This window comes from Peromyscus leucopus, chromosome 22, assembly GCF_004664715.2.
Source record: "Peromyscus leucopus breed LL Stock chromosome 22, UCI_PerLeu_2.1, whole genome shotgun sequence".
Classification (NCBI taxonomy): domain Eukaryota; kingdom Metazoa; phylum Chordata; class Mammalia; order Rodentia; family Cricetidae; genus Peromyscus; species Peromyscus leucopus.
This window is the reverse complement of record NC_051081.1, coordinates 36938298-36954611: the sequence shown is the minus strand read 5'-3', so window position 1 is coordinate 36954611 and position 16314 is coordinate 36938298. Positions and strand designations below refer to the sequence as shown.

The 16314-nt window shown below is 52.5% G+C and overlaps 1 protein-coding gene across 1 annotated transcript in view; it reads left to right on the top strand.

Annotated features, from left to right (window-relative positions):
* The window catches only part of Efr3b (EFR3 homolog B), an 83052-nt gene that overhangs the window by 48330 nt on the left and 18408 nt on the right, over window positions 1–16314 (top strand). Inside the window, exons 5-12 of the mRNA XM_028875170.2 lie at window positions 10028–10149; window positions 10832–10981; window positions 12112–12246; window positions 12650–12728; window positions 13499–13634; window positions 13781–13942; window positions 15008–15119; window positions 15437–15488. Of these exons, the coding sequence (XP_028731003.1) occupies window positions 10028–10149; window positions 10832–10981; window positions 12112–12246; window positions 12650–12728; window positions 13499–13634; window positions 13781–13942; window positions 15008–15119; window positions 15437–15488 (948 nt within the window). The remainder of the gene's footprint in view (window positions 1–10027; window positions 10150–10831; window positions 10982–12111; window positions 12247–12649; window positions 12729–13498; window positions 13635–13780; window positions 13943–15007; window positions 15120–15436; window positions 15489–16314) is intronic.

Here is a 16314-nt window from a genome sequence, read left to right as displayed (position 1 = left end):
TGAACTAGCCATCGTGAGCAGCTCATAGTCAGAGGAGAAGTCACGAAGGTTAGTTTTCTTCTTAACACCTTCTGGGTCCTGGGGATTGAACTCAGGTCGTCAGGCTTGGCAGCAAGCCTCTGTACCTCCTGAACCATCTTGCTAGCCCTGTCTCTGAATTTTTAATCACATAGGTCATGACTTTTCTCCTGCTCTGTGACAGAGTTGCTTTAACTAGAAGAAAGTCTCCAAAGAGTCCTTTGCAGGACCTGATGTTCCCTTCCCTTCCTTTTACAACAGCTGCCTTTGACAAATTACATCTACAGCAGCTAAGGGCGAGGCCCTTTGTCATGTTGCCGGGGCAACAGCTTCATGTACTGTTTTAGTTGTCGTGTTGAAGATAACGACAGTCTGGGAAAGAGCATCTGCATGGAAAATAAACCAGTCACCCCGCATCCACGGGGGGCCACAGAAGCAGGTGGCCAGGCAGCTCTTGTTTTTCTCAAAGGGAATCCTAGCCCATGGGGCAGGCGTTTATTATCTACAGCCTTGAAAATGCCACCTCGTCTGAATTCAACATCCCGGTGATTCAGTGTCTTAGCTGGGGAGCAGGCGGCTGAATAACATGACACCTGTGCTATGACCGTGGAGATTAGCGGGGGGTGGCAACCCTCAAGAGTTCAGCTGAACCTGCAGTGGGCTGGGATTCCTACTTGGAGGTAACCCTTCCTAGGATTGTTCTTCATTTGGACGCTCTGGCCAGTTATCTACGCCAAGAACCCCCAGGAGAGCCCTGCTTTGAATTATTTTAGATTTGCAGGGACCCCAGTGCCCACCTTGCTCTGCCTTGGGACGTTTAACCCAGGAGTGTCAGTCAACAGGGTCTTCACAGGGATCTGAAGCTTTGTGGGAGCTAAGGAGGGTGGAGGGAGAGGAAGGAGAGGTTCCAGTTCCTTTCTTCTTTACCCAGCATCCAACTCCTTTTAACTGTGTGTTATTTAGTCACTGAAACACTTTTTAACTTGTAAGAAGGTTTCGCTGCCAGGAGAAGAAAAGAGAAATCAGATGTGGTAGGATGGCCCTGTGGTCTCAGCACTCAGGGGGTCATGGGAGGGGCTTATCTCAACAACCAAAAAAAAAAAAGGTAAGGCAACCGGAGCAGACAATGTGAAAGTCAAAACAGCAATGGTTCTAAGAGCTGCTGAATCACAAGGAGAACAGTCTTGCTGAGGCAAAGAGGAAGGGACGGCAGAAAAAGACCAGCAGCTCCCAGGCTGCAGGAGAGGTGAGGTCCTGCCTCTGCCCCCAGGTTCTCTGTTGTCCTGTTCTTGACAACAGAGAGTTTACTCAGCGCCTTCTATAGAAGGGGGAAGGGCTAGCTCTGCTTGGAGACACTTTGTTGGTACCAAGTGAGTCCCACAAGGCTCGGATTCCCTTTTCAGGCCAGGGGAGAGCTGTTTGTTCAGGGTCACTATCTGGAGTAGATGCGCTCTTTGTTACCCAAGCCCTTAATCACCCTCGGTTTTCCACACGTTTGTGAGAGGCATTGTGAGGACTGGTGATCTGCTCCAGCAAGCTTGGCGCCCTTTGTTATATGGAAAGAGCTGGAACTTTGATCTTGAAAGGGTGGCCCTGGCAGTGCGCTCCTGGCCTTTCAAATGTCGTGTGTTTGGAATTGTCAGTTTGTTGTCATGGAGACCTTCTTCATCAGGGCTATGTCTTGAACAAGAAAAAGAAACAAAATTGCGACTTTATTCTCTGGTGATTTCATTCATTAAGTAACTAGCATTTTAATAAAAGCCATGTCTAAGGGCTGGAGAGGTGGCTCAGTGGTTAGGAGCACTGACTGCTCTTCCGGAGGTCCTGAGTTCAATTCCCAGCAACCACATGGTGGCTCACAGCCATCTGTAATGAGATCTGGTGCCCTCTTCTGGCCTGCAGACATACATGCAGGCAGAACATTGTATGCATAATAAATAAATAAATAAATAAATAAATCTCTTTTAAAAAATAAACATGTCTGAGGCTGGAAAGGTGGCTCAGTGGTCAAGAGCACTGATTGCTCTTCGGGAGGACCTACATTAGATTGCTCGCAATCTCTTATAACTTCAGCACCAGAAGATCTGGTGCCCTCTGCTGGTCTCCTCAGGCACCTGCAACCATGTGCATATCCCCACACACAGACACATGCAAACACATAAATAAAGAATAAAAATAAATCTTTTTTTTTTTAAAGTGACAGTCGGGATGAGTGGTCATTCTGGTCATAGTGTGCCTATAAGACAAGTACTCATTAACTCCATTTTGTAGGTGGGACAATTGAGGCCAAGGAAGTGTAAGTAACTTGCCACAGGTCACCCTACTGATCATTGGAGGAGTTGGAATTTGAATGTATAGTTGGGGTCCAAACCCATCCTCAAAATACTAATAGGGGGTACCAGGTACAGTGGTACCGTTCTTGTATTCTTTGCACTTAGGAGATAGAGGCAAGAAAATCATTCATTCCAAGCCATCTTGAGCTGCAAAGCAAGACCTTGTTTTTGTTTCTTAAAGCCAAACAAATAAACAAGAAACCAACCACAAAGGGCTGGGCTACAGGTCACTGATAGAGAGCTTGTTTGTGTGCAGAAGGGGCAGCGTTTCTTCCCCAGCGCAGCAAGTAAGCAAAGAAGGAAAGACAGAAGGAGGAAGAAGGAAAGCCCCCCTATAAAGGTCTGTGGTGGTTTGAATGAAAATGGCCCCCATAGGCTCCTAGGGAGTGGCGCTATTAGGGGGTGTGGCCTTGTTGGAGGAAGTGTGTCACTGGGGGTGGGCTTTGAGGTTTCAGAAGCTTCAGCCAGGTCCAGTGTGACGCTCTCTTCCTGCTGCTTGCGGATCCAGCACCATGTCTGCCAGCACGCCACCATGCCTTCCGCCATGACGATAATGGACTAGACTTCTGAACCTGTAAGCCAGCCCCAATTAAATGTTTTCCTTATTAAGAGTTGCCATGGCCCTCCAGACAGTGGTGGCGCACATCTTTAATGCCAGCAGTTGGGAGGCAGAGGCAGGCAGATCTCTAAGTTTGAGGCCAGCGTGGTCTACAGAGCAAGTTCCAGGACAGCCAGGGCTACACAGAGAAACCCTTTCTTGAAACAAACAAACAAAGAGAGTTGTCATGGTATCCCTTCACAACAATAGAAACTCTAGCAAAGACAGGTTCCAACTATGTCCCAGCCTGGTTTGGGCCCTCTTACTTGTGAGTATGGCCTCTTGGCCATAGCCCCCATGAGGCACCCCATAAGAGACCTGAATCAAGACCCCTAGCACGTCCTCTCTGGCTCCTCATGTCAACCCCTGGAGGACTCAGGAGCAGCATGGAGTGGGCTAAGAGCTGCCCCCCACGGGGACACCACAGACCGGCACTCTCTGACCAGGTCACGTGAGCAACTGGATTGCCATGCCTGTAGCCACCAGGTTTCCAGGTTGAGAAGAAACGCCTTCTACCACACCATCAAAGCAGTGTCTTAGGGATGCGGCTCGCAGAGCCCGGCGTGGAGAGGATGCCTCTGTCTTAGCTAGCCCTTTTGCCAGGCTTCATGTTAGAAAGGGAGCACGTGGGCTGGAGAGATGGCCCAGGGGTTAAGAGCATTGGCTGCTCTTCCAGAGGTCCTGAGTTCAATTCCCAGCAACCACATGGTGGCTCTCAACCATCTGTAATGAGATCTGGTGCCCTCTTCTAGTGTGCAGACATACATACAAACAGAACACTGTATATATAATAAATAAATAAATCTTTAAAAAAAAAAAAAAAAAAGCCGGGCGGTGGTGGCGCACGTCTTTAATCCCAGCACTTGGGAGGCAGAGACAGGAGGATCTCTGTGAGTTCGAGGCCAGCCTGGGCTACCAAGTGAGTCCCAGGAAAGGCGCAAAGCTACACAGAGAAACCCTGTCTCGAAAAACCAAAAAAAAAAAAAAAAAAAAAAAAAAAGAAAGAAAGAAAGAAAGAAAGAGAGCATGTGCTCTCTGTGTGGGCGGTCAGGACTGGTGTGAAGGACACCACCCCAGTCCCCGTCACAGCTGGAGCCCTGCAGGTGTGAGAACGGGATGGTGTGCAGCTGAGCCTTGTGGTTGGAGCGTCCCAGGCAGTCCTGGACTTTAGGGTTGAGGACTGGCTTCCAGAGATGGAACCACGGCGGCGGCGGGATCACCCATCCAACCGTTGCTCCGACTCAAAGCCACACCAGTTCCGCCCTTTAGAAGAGGTGGGCCAACTATCCACTATCCGTGGGGTCAGCCTTGAGCAATGCCATAGCTGTGGACAAGTTCATTCTGGTGCAAAGGATACGGAGCCTGTAGAGTACCTGGCCCAGGCTCCAGGGGGAGGAGGGGGAGGGGAGGGGCTCCTGGAAATATAGGTACCGAAGCCTATCCCTGGGGATTATCCAGCGGGCCTGGGGAGGGGAGACAGCAGAAGTTGACGAGTTGTCCAGGTAGGTTCAATGCAAATTCAGGGAATGTGTGTGTGTGTGTGTGTGTGTGTGTGTGTGCACACGCGCGTGCGCGCGTGCTCATGCAATCCCTCTCCCCCCTTTCCCCCCCCTCACACACACCATTTAAAAATTCATCTTTTTTTAAAAGGTGTTTTTATAAATTCAGAGGGCAAAGTCGGAACTCCCAAATTTGAGGCCCGGTTGGACCCATCACAAGCGAGCTGACCTAGAGTCATCCACTCACTCGCCAAGGCCTCGATTTCCTTTTCTTTGTAATGGGGCGAGTATGTGTCCTGCCACACTCACTACCTGATGGAAAATTATACCAGATAACGCCCCCCCCCCCCCCCGCGGTAGCAGACCGAAAATGGTGTCCCTCGGGATGTCTGTGTCCAGTGCCTTGGAACCTGTCACTTTACAGTGGAGTGGGTTGTCTACAGCCGTGAGTAACTCAAGAGGCTGGAGAGCGTGCTGCGTTATCTGGGCTCGGGGGGCTGGAGCGGTTCTAAATGCTGTCCCGTGCGTCTCGTAAGAGAAGTAGAAGGATGTAACATGGGAGGAGGCAGGGCAAGAGAAGCGTAAGGGGTCCTCTCTGTGGAGTACAAGTGCACAGAGCATTTCACTTGTCTCTCAGAGCACGCTGGCATCACCCCACCTCCCGCTCCATGGACCCCTGGCGTTTTAGAGGAGGCACTGAAGGCAGATGTAGTGGTTCATACCTGTAGTCCCAGCACTTACAGTCTGAGGCAGGAGGATTGTGAGTTCCAGGTAAGCCTGGGCAATATAGCCAGATCTCTTCTGGAAAAAAAATAAAAGATGACATGGCCGGCCTGGCTGTTTGTGATGGAAACGCCTGTGTCTGAACAACAGCTTCCTTAAGGACTTTTCCCCCACCGAGACAGGGTTTCAATGTGTAGTGTAGGCCTGGCTCTCACTCTGTAGACCAGGCTGGCTTCGAACTCACAGAGATCCACCTGCCTCTGTCTCCTGAGTGCTGGGGTTAAAGGTGTGCTGCCTCAGAGACTCTTACTTGGTGTCTTTTGAATACTTGAAAGCTTGCAGCCGAGCAAGGTGTTAAGTTAAGCCAAAGCAAACAAACATCAATTAGGACGTGTCTACCCGAAGTTTGATTTACTGATCAAGTGGGTTAGGGCGATGCACAGCGGCCTGGGTGGAGTACTGTTTTCTGCGTGACGTGTGGAGTGTTTTCCTAGTAGTGCGTGGAATGTGTCTCTGTAGCATATCATCCCCGGGAATGTCACTCCCTGTGACCGCAGAGCTGAATCTTGTGGAGGCGGGGGAAGTGGAAGTTCCTGAGAGTAAGTGGTAACATGCATGGCATTCAAAGATTCTTTTCCCACCCTTCTCCACTTCATTCACTCTCCCAGGAAGTGATCCATGTAAGAAGAGGAAAACAAGGGTTTAGCCAGTTCCTGCAGATGTGTGTGTGTGTGTGTGTGTGTGTGTGTGTGTGTGTGTGTGTGCAGCTGTGGCTCCTGGAATCCCCTTGGGTTCTGCCCCCCACCCTCCCCGCGCTGCATCAGGTGACCTCTACCCAGGGGGCTTGGCTGTCACCCTTGCTCCCACCCTTTGCTCCATGTTCACACTCACCCTCGGGTACCACGTCACTGGAGAAGCGGCTGCCTCTCCTTTCCATTTCTCTGTGCCTTCTGGGTATCAACTTTTGTTGTGTTTTGGGGTTTGTGTGTGTGTGTGTTTGAGACAGAGATCCCATGTAGCCAAGGATGGCCTCAACTCACTTTGTGGTGGGGACTGTCCTTGGACTTGTCCTGCTCCTTCATACTTTCACTTCTCAAGTGTCGGGGTGACAGGTCAGGGTGACTCCTGCACCCAGCTCCTCGCTCAGAATGTCGGTGTTGCCCACTCCAGTCCATGCTGCCTGTCTGGGCTCTGGGCTCGAGGGTTTGGAGATAACAAAGACGACGGTGTATCCAAACCTACACCACAGTTGATGGAACTCAGGACATCCAAACCTGCACCACAGTTGATGGAGCTGGGTATAAACACCACCATGACGGCCATGGAGTCATTTCCTGGTCGGGTCTGGTTGTTCTGCGTGTATCTTCGGTCATCTTCGTGACTGCCTTATGAAGTAGGGCCTTGTATCCACTTCACAGAGAAGGATGCTGCCAGTGGTTAGGGTCTGGGCTGGGTATTTCCAGCTTCTTGGTGTCTTATTTGAGAATGAAGTAAAGTACAAGCCCACACAGACTTCAGAGTAGCCCAGAAATTCTATTTAAAGGAGAGCAGTAGAATAGGTTAGAATCCGCTGCGAGAGAGCCGGGGCCCAGGGATGTTAGGGCGTCCATTTACTAAGTTTAAGTGGAAGAGTTTGGGGGTGCGGTATGGGTGTTTCTCTATTTTGGTTGACAGGATTAGATTGGGTAGGCCACTGCTCATTTGTACACGTTCCTTACCATAATACATCTGAGTTTAATCCTACGCATGCTCAATAGTTCACAGGCACAAGATGGTAAAAAGGGGATTCACCCTAGAAGTTTACTTTGAGGGCTCGGCCGCTTTATTGCACAGTCCCTCAAAAGCAGTCTAGGTCAAATGGGACCATTGGCCCCAGCTCCATAAAAATGGAGCATTATCATGGGGATGTTAGAGGGAGTCATTTATTTCTACTGTTTGAAGCTTGAAGAGAGTGTGTGTATAGCCCAAGCCAGGGGGAGTCCCAAGTAACTAAGATATTCCTTATGCCTGCCTCGAGGGAGTAAAGACTCAGAAGTTACAGAGCCTGTCCTGTGCCCCATGGGGGGGGGGGAATAAAAGCAAGAATGAGATGGGACCAATGCTAGGCAGAGCACTATCTGTTCTTCTGGACTTTAGGGCAAGCCAGCATTTAAAGAAAAAAAGGGGGGGCTCAAAGGTTGGGCATGGTGGTACACTCCTTAACCCCAGCATTGGAAGGCAGAGGCAGGCCAGCTTGATCTACATAATACGTTCCAGGTCAGCCGGGGCTACCTATGAGACCCTGTCTCAGAGAAGAGGAGGAGGAGGTGGCAGCGGCCTTGGGTTGTGGAGGAGGTGACTTGGGGACATCCTGTCAGTGCATCCTGAGCATCCTTCTCCAAATCGAACTTCACTGGAACCATGCTTTAGCCAAGGCCACAGGCACACCTGGGGGGCTTAGGAAGGCCACAGAGCAAGGGCCTGCTTCACCCTCGTTTCCAGAACTCCTGAACTGGGGTGCAGTCAGTTGTCTTGGAATGACATGCAATCCTGCTGTATCTCACCACATCACCACATCCATAAGGCAAGCAATGCCAGTTTTATTTGTTGCTAATACTAGAACATGCTCTCTCAGATGTACAGGTGCATGCATCTCAGCTGTGGCTTGGGAAGATAGACCTCCTCACCCACTTCGGGTGTTGAACTACTATCAGTCGGCAGAAAAACAGCTGCATATTTTGGTGACAAAATGTCTGCCATGACGTGTTTAAAGGTTGTTTTGTGCGTGGTTTCAGAGGTTTTGTTCATCCCAGTGGGGAATGATGTGGTAAGCAGCTCATTCTCTGGGACTGAGCTACGAGATATGCCTGTAAATGCAACAGTGGTACACACGCTGTGGGGGTAACCCACTGCCTTCTGAGTGGGAAGAAACCAAGGACCGCTACTGTAGATCCGCTCACCATCCCCAGAGGCAAACCTACTCTGACTGTTTTGCTAATAGGACTTAGTATCAAACCGCCCTCTAAGTTCACATCTCCACCCACAGATTAGTGCAGCTCTTAGTCCTCATCCGAGGAGCATCTTTATGTAGTGGACGGTGGTTAAGGCAGAAACTCACATTGGAACCTGGTAGAAAATAAGGATCTTCAGTGTGCGTAGTCACAAGTGGAGTGTCTGTATCATTCCCTCTTCCTCCAAGGCTCAGGAAGCATCTCAAAAGAGGGGGCAGGAAGATTGTAAGAACCGTAGCTAGGGAGGACCGGAGCAAATTAGCATATTCTGGGCATAACAGGACGATGGGGGTCATCAAATCACAGCAACTGTGGCTGTCTACTCAAGACCTGTACATGATCAAGCCAGTCCATACACCAGCATGGAGGCAGGAGACACCTACGAGGCCAACCCTAGCTAATGAAATACTGTTAGGTGGTTGCTTCTGAGGGAGGGATAGTCAAGGTTTTGGTTTCATTTTTTAAGAGTGTGGGCAGGTTGACCATCCAGTGGATGGCCCCATACCCAGGAGTATATGAGCAGCATAATTCAGTCATGAAGTTTGGAGGGGAGGCGTGGAGGGCGGATCTGGGGAGAACTGGGGGAAGGAGTCAGGGTTATAGGATAATATGTTGTATGCACACATGAAATTCTCAAAGAATAAAAAATGTAAAACTATAATAACTAATGAGACTACTGGAAGCTGATAATTTACATCTAGGGTAAAGTTAGCAACTTTTAAGTAGTTAACTAGACACAGATTAACAATTAATATCAAATACTATGAAAGTAAACCAACTAGATACCTTGAGAAAGGATTGTGTGTGTGTGTGAGTGTGTATTAAACCAATATTTGAGAAATTATATAATGTATTGTCAATCTAAGCTCTCTTTTTGAGACAGGGTCTTATGTAGCCCAAGCTAGCCTCAAACTGCTATGTAGCCGAGGATGTCTGTGAACTTCTGACCCTCCTGCCTCCACCTCCTGAGTGCCAGGAGTACAGACCTGTGCTGCCCCACTCAGTTTATCCCATTCTGGGGGTGGAGCTCGGGGCTTATGCATGCTAAGACACACTCTGTCAATCAAGCTGTCTGTCTAACCCATTAATCTAATCTTCTTTTAGAGCTCTTTGGGGCTACTAACGTAACATCAAGCAAAACGAATTATGTTAGTTTCAAGCGGTTTATTCTGTACGCAATGCTTGCCTCTCTGGGGGATGTGATTGAAATGAGTTTCCTATTTAGAGCTGGAAACGCACAGTGCAATACAGAGCAGCAGCGGAGAATGCTGCTGGAGATGAGAGCCAAAGCTGGGCATGGGGCAAGCAGCTGTAATCCCAACCATTGGGAGGTAAAGGTAGGGGGCTCAAGTTCAAGGCCAACATCTGCTACATGAGATCTTGTCCCACAGAGAGACGGGGAGGACGTGGGATGGGAAGGAGGCTACCAAAATGGCAAACCTTAAACACTCAAAATCTCAACAGTTTTGAAGTCAAATGTCCGGATTTGCTCTCCTGTCTCAGAATTCAGTCAAGGAGGTGTTCCACGCGTGGACCCAGCTCTCCTTCGGTCTCCGAATTGTGCTTCATTCACTGTGCGTTCATCCCCAGGGGGGTGTGCCGCAGTGTGCCGGGGAGCCATCCTTTGCTCTCTCCTCCCTCCTCTGCCCTGCCTCAACAGGAGAGGTCATGGTGCCCAGACTTTTGTGTATAGGAAAGCTGAGCAGCATTCGAACTCAGATCTCCCAAGTGGGCCGTTATGGGTAGGAGCTGGTCCCCAGGTGCCTGGGTCTGTGGCTTTTTTTGGCAGCAGGTGCTTGGGGACACTCAGAATCCAGGGGCGGAGCGCCGGCCTCACGTGCCACTTCTCTCCCTCTGCCCTGATAGTTTGTGAAGTTCGCCAACATTGAAGAGGACACGCCGTCGTATCACCGGAGCTATGACTTCTTTGTGTCCCGGTTCAGTGAAATGTGCCACTCGAGCCATGATGACTTGGAAATCAAGACGAAGTGAGTAGCGGGAGGCGGGGGGGCCCTACGGGGCTCCCAGCGGAATCATCCAGGGGCCTTGAAGGGCTTCGGCGCTGGCTGACCAGTCTGCCTTCCTTGACTCTCCTTCTGGCCTGTGGTTGCCAGGGATGGGTGGGCGTGAATCAGGATGGGGCTCTCCCGGCAGGTGGTTCTGAAGGAAAACTCTTTGGGGCCAGAACATAGGGCAAAATACAAGATAACGGCGGTCCCCTGAGCTGAACCTGAGGGCCAGGAACAAAACACACCCGTGTAACATACACACAAACCTTTCACGCACATTTTTAGCAAAATGTGTATTTGCAGAAACATCCTACTTGCCAGTGTCTACACCCCTCCATAGAGTCCAAGTCCTCAGGCTGACTCTTCCTCACTCCGTCTTCCGGGTCCTCCCACCCACTCCTCCTCCTTCTGCCATGCCGCCTAGGACACGCAGGACACTCCCGCCCCAGAAAGTTTGCACAGTCGGAAGCCGCCTTCCGTGGGTCGCTCCCCCACGAGCTTCTAAGCTACAGGAGGGCAAGGGCCACGTTGCTCGTTAATGTATGCCAGTCAGGTCAAAGCCTGCGAGCAGTTGCGTCCCTAGATCTTGAACTGTGCTCCTCTCCCGGCTGTAGAGATGCTCGCTCGGGGTGTGGAGCCGCCTCCGTCTCTTTCCGTACAGAATCCGAATGTCGGGCATCAAAGGCCTGCAAGGGGTCGTGAGGAAGACGGTCAATGATGAGCTGCAGGCCAACATCTGGGACCCACAGCACATGGACAAGATCGTTCCGTCGCTGCTCTTCAATCTGCAGCACGTGGAAGAGGCAGAGAGGTGAGTGGGGGGTGGGGTGGGCTCCCCTCTCCGAGCACCGCTCCCATCCAGGCTGCGGGAACACGCCTAAGCTTGGCCTTTGTTCGGGAAGGGGAAAACCCAGCTCCGAGGCCGGGGGATCCCGGCTTTGTGGCTTGTTCTGCGAAGCGTGCAAGGGCTGGCTCCTTCCTTGGACGCTTTTGGAAATGGCTTCTGCCAGCCTCTGGGCCCCTTCGGTTCCCAAATAAGGAAGCGGGAGCAGCAATGAGTCTGTGCCACCTGAGTATACGCGTAAGCTGGTGAGGACACAAGCGACAGGTTACCCTTGTGCCCCTCCGGAAGCGGCGAGCTAAGGAGGTTCAAATGCCTTCCGTGGTTCCAAATGCTAAAGACTCCCTGGGACCTTCCTGTCTCCCTTCATGATGCTGCTTTAGACCTTAAAACATGACTGCTTGACCAGCCATGGCCACTCGAGTTGCAGATGCTGGGTTCTAATCTCAGAGCCCCCCAAAGCATCAGACTCATTCCGCTCCCTGACCCTTGCTTTCCGCTGTAGAATGGGATGGACGGAAAGGTTCCCTTTGCTGTCTGTCCCCCACCTTGGCCTTGTGCTTAGATGCTTAGTAAAAACGCACGCACGTCTTTGGGTCTGGGCTGTTAAACCAGCAGAGGGAAGCGTGCCCCCTGCTGGCTATTTCTGATATCACAGCTCACCCGTCTGGGGCTTTGGTCTCTTAGAAGGGGAGTTCTGTTCAGAGAAGGTACACTCTGATTTGCATATCATTAGGTCACGCCCTAGCCAATCACTGTTCCTTTCCTTTCGTCTCCCTCTTTCATCCTGTCTGTCTTTCCTCTTTTCGGACCCCCCCAACGCTTAGGTATATATAGACCCTTGAGGTCTGCAGGCCTCCAACTCTGCAATCCAGTCCACCCTGAAGTGTTTCCAGGAAAATAATTCTATTGTCCCTCCCCCCCCAATCTTCTACCCCCAGCTCCCTTACCCTGACTAATTGCTGACAGCCATGACTGTGCTACGACCTGGTGTAGCTTATCTCAAATTCCTGCTTGTCCCGGACAGAAACCCAAAGGTATCCAATCCTGACTCCCAACTTCGCACCTCATCCTTTATCCACGTGGCTCTGTCTCCACAGCCGGTCTCCCTCGCCCCTCCAAGCACCAGAGAAGGAAAAGGAGAACCCAGCAGAGCTGGCTGAGAGGTGCCTGCGGGAGCTGCTGGGCCGGGCAGCCTTCGGCAATATCAAAAACGCCATCAAGCCCGTTCTCATGTGAGTTGAGTGTCCCGCCCCAGCCCGGAAATGTCCCACTGCCAGATGACTGGTCCAGGTCCCCCGGATCTCCTTGCCAACTGGTCCCCTCTGCCAATGTGGGAGGAAAAGGAGATGGCACAGCTGTCACGCTGTGGTGAGGTCACCCCCTCTTTGGGTGTCTGCATACCCTGTATCGCATAACGAGGCTACCACAAGTGGCCACCCGCAGTTTGTGGTGATTAACAGGAGGGTACCCAAAACTGAACGAAGGTGCCAGCTTCTTCATCCCTTCCTTGCGTCAAGCTATGGACCCTCTACTGTAAGCCCTTCCGCGGTTGAGAACTGCCAGGGGCTCTCAGGAGGTGTCACTGGCCCTCCGAGCTCATCCTGTCACCTTCACCCTGTGTCTTCTCCCTCATAGCCACCTGGACAACCATTCTCTTTGGGAACCCAAGGTGTTCGCCACCCGTTGCTTCAAAATCGTCATGTACTCAATTCAGGTATGGTAGCTTCCCTGATGCAGCTTGTGCCCCACCCACCCACCCACCCCTCCGTATCCCCATCCGCATCTCATCATTCCCCCTCCCCGTACCACGCCCCCAGGGCACTTCCGGGTGCGGGACAGTGCACGAAGTGCCAAGCCACGTGTCCTCTGACTTCCCCCAGAGACCCTAGCTGCCGCAGACTGTGAAAAGGGAGGCCAGTTTAATGTTTAGTACATCCGAGGCCGGCATTTTGATGAAATAAAACGAAAACGAATTCCTAGAGAAAAATCAAATGGCGCAAAAAGACAAGCAGCCTTGCACGCCCTGGCTTGCTGAGCATTCCCGGCTGCTACCGGCTTCCTTTCCTTCTGGCCCGCCCTCATCTCAGCAGCAAGCGGTGTTAGCAGTCAGCTCGTGCACTGGCACTGGGCCCCCCAGCCACACTGTGCAGCACGCAGCTGAGCCACGGGGCTTCTCGGGGTCCTTGCCAGTGAGACCTAGGGACAAGGAGAAATGAAAGACAGTATTTTGAAATGGATTTCTGGCCCCTTTTGAAGTAAAAGGAATCGGGGGAGGGGGGGATGTGCAAACACATTTCCTGGGATTTGGCTCGGTGTTTGTGGGCCGGGTTGGGGGTTGGGGGTGAGTGCCGCAAGACAGAAAAAGAGTGCGCGGTCTGGGTGCCACCTCAGTGTCCACGGGCCGTGGGATGTCATCTGGGTCCCCGCAGGAGGCTGCCTTTGGGGTGGTTATTTGGGGACCATCACGTCTTCCTTCCCCCACAGCCGCAGCACTCCCACCTGGTTATCCAGCAGCTCCTGAGCCACCTGGACGCCAACAGCCGCAGCGCGGCGACCGTGCGCGCCGGCATCGTCGAGGTCCTATCGGAAGCTGCGGTGATCGCCGCCACCGGCTCTGTCGGTAAGCGGGTCCGGAGCAGAAGGCGAGGGGCAGGGGGGAGGAGCCGGCGTTGGGTTTAGGACCGACTGGCTGAGCGGGCTTGGGTTTAAAGGAGAGCAGGAAGGATGCCCGTCCTGACTTGCGGGTCCCTCCCTCCCGGCGCCCAGGGCCCACAGTGCTGGAGATGTTCAACACTTTGCTGCGGCAGCTGCGGCTCAGCATCGACTACGCGCTAACCGGGAGCTACGACGGCGCTGTGAGCCTGGGGACCAAGATCATCAAGGAGCATGAGGAGCGCATGTTCCAGGAGGCGGTCATCAAGACCATCGGTAGGGAGGGGGCGGGGCGGGGCTGGGAGGGGCCTCGGCGGCTCGGGGGCGGGCTCAGGAGACCTGGAGGCGGAGCTAAGGGAGCAGAGCTTAGGAACCAAGGCAGCCCCGGGCAGAGGAGATGGTGGGGGAGGCTTGGAAAGGGGCCGGACTCTGGGGGGAGGGACCCGGTGAGGCTGGGAGAAGGGCGGGGCTCTGGGGGAGGGACTTGCGAGGGGGCGGGGCCCGGTGAGGCTTGACGCGGAATGAGAGTCTGGAAAGAGGTTGCCAGGGTCGAGCAGGGCCGGTGCTAAAAGGAGGGACCCTGGCCAAGCTTGGAGAGGGGAAGAATTCTAGGGGGAGGAGTTAGTCTGGGGCCTCGGAAAGGAACTTAGGAAAGGAAGGGGTCTTGGGAGAGTGGAGTGGAACCTAGACTAGAGATGCTCCTTGTAAGAGGAAGAGGACCACACCTCCCTCTACTGTAGCATCTGCTGTGTGACTGTCTAGCGCTATTATGTTATTTACGGACATTGGGGAAAATGGAGGCAGCCTATGATACACATGCCTGGCTGGCCCTGGGTTTCTCCGCCAGGCCTTCCTGCAAAGGAAGACTATTCCTGTTGACCCCGTCCTCATGAGGCGTGCCTAGTGCGTCCACAGCGGGGCCATTGGAGGGGAGGTGGGGATTAAGGAAGCAAAGAGGAAAGGAAGAAAGCTATGGAGCTATCTGTGCCCTGGATGTGGAGAAATATAAACCGCAATTACCATGGACTCCTCCCTCTCAGAGGTCTCTGTGCTATGCCAGGGACTCATTGCCGGAGAGTCAGGGAAGAACAATGACTCCAGAGAGCTGCCCTGCGCCCCAGGCCCTGTCCTCCAGTGAAGGAGCCCTGGCTGTGACCACAGTCTCAGTAACAAGGGAAGAAGTGGGATCTAGAAGAGCCCTCTGGGATCCTCCATGCTCCCTTCCCCCAGGAGGCAACTTCACAGCAGTCTGCCTGGGCATCAATGAGCCTCACTCTCTACCCAATTCAACTAATATACTGAGCCTGGGGGACGGCTAATGCTCTGTTCTCTCCCTCACAGGCTCTTTTGCCAGCACGCTGCCCACCTATCAGCGCTCGGAGGTGATCCTCTTTATCATGAGCAAAGTCCCAATACCGTCCCTGCACCACCCGGTGGAGACTGGAAGGACAGGGTTAGTCCGAGGCCTTTCTCCCAGCCTAGACTCTCTGGTTCCTGGTTACCCACCTTACTTCTGTGGGTCTTCTCTTGACTCAAAAACCCCTCAGCAGTGGGGGTTGTAGGTCCCATGGCAATTTCTCAGGCTCCCTCCTCACTTCAGGGAAATCATGGGTTCCCTGGTCTGGCTTCCTGGGTAACTCAACAAGATAAGCCTCCTGGTGAGAAAACTCATCGGTGGCAGAACTGATGAGGAAGGTGGTGGTGGTGGTGGTGGTGGTGTGTGTGAACCCTATTGCCATCCTGCTGACAGTGCTCATCTCTGGCTTACAGGGAGAATAGGAACCGGCTGACCCAGATCATGCTGCTGAAATCTCTCCTTCAGGTGAGCGCCTCCTACGCCCATCCCTACACCCATCCCAGCTCTGCCTCTGTGGGACATGGCTCTTTTCAGGGAACCAAGACAGTAAAGGGGTGTTACATACTGCACAGATGCCCAGCTATTAAAGAGGGTAATGGAGGGACTGAAACCCAGCCTGACCTCCACTAAGCTGTTTGGAGCCGGGTGGAAACGGAATTCTTTTTGTTTGGTTTTGTTTTTTTGAGTCAGGGTTTCTCTGTGTCACAGCCCTGGCTGTAGACCAGGCTGGCCTCAAACTCACAGAGATCCGCCTGCCTCTGCCTCCCAAGTGCTGGGATTAAAGGTGTGTGCCACCACCGCCCGGCACTTTTTTTTAATGGTGATTCCGTGTGCCGATTGGTAGCCTTGCCACTATAACTTTGTGGGTCTTGAGATGACTCCTTCCTCACTGCCCACCTGGTGCCCTTCCCTAGGTCCTGTCCCTATGGTACCCCCACTCCACCATTGACATTCATGTCTCTGTCACCTTCCAGACACCACCTTCTTCCTCTGTGTTTTCTACACGCCTCTTTGCATCTCAAACTTCATTGCTGGAGTCTAGTTCTGTTGGTTCACAAACACCGTTCCCTCAGCCAGCGGGCCAAATATGTAGGGTCCCTAGGGAGTGTGAGAGGTCAGCCACCATGAGATTCTGAAAACCTGTATTTGTATGTGCGTGTGCGCGCATGCGTGCGTGTGTGTGCGCATGTGTGCGTGTGCGTGTGTGCGTGTGCGTGTGTGTGTGTGTGTGTGTGTGTGTGTGTGTGTGTGTGAGATTGTGATTTATTTAGGGCCTCCCTCTGTGGCCCTT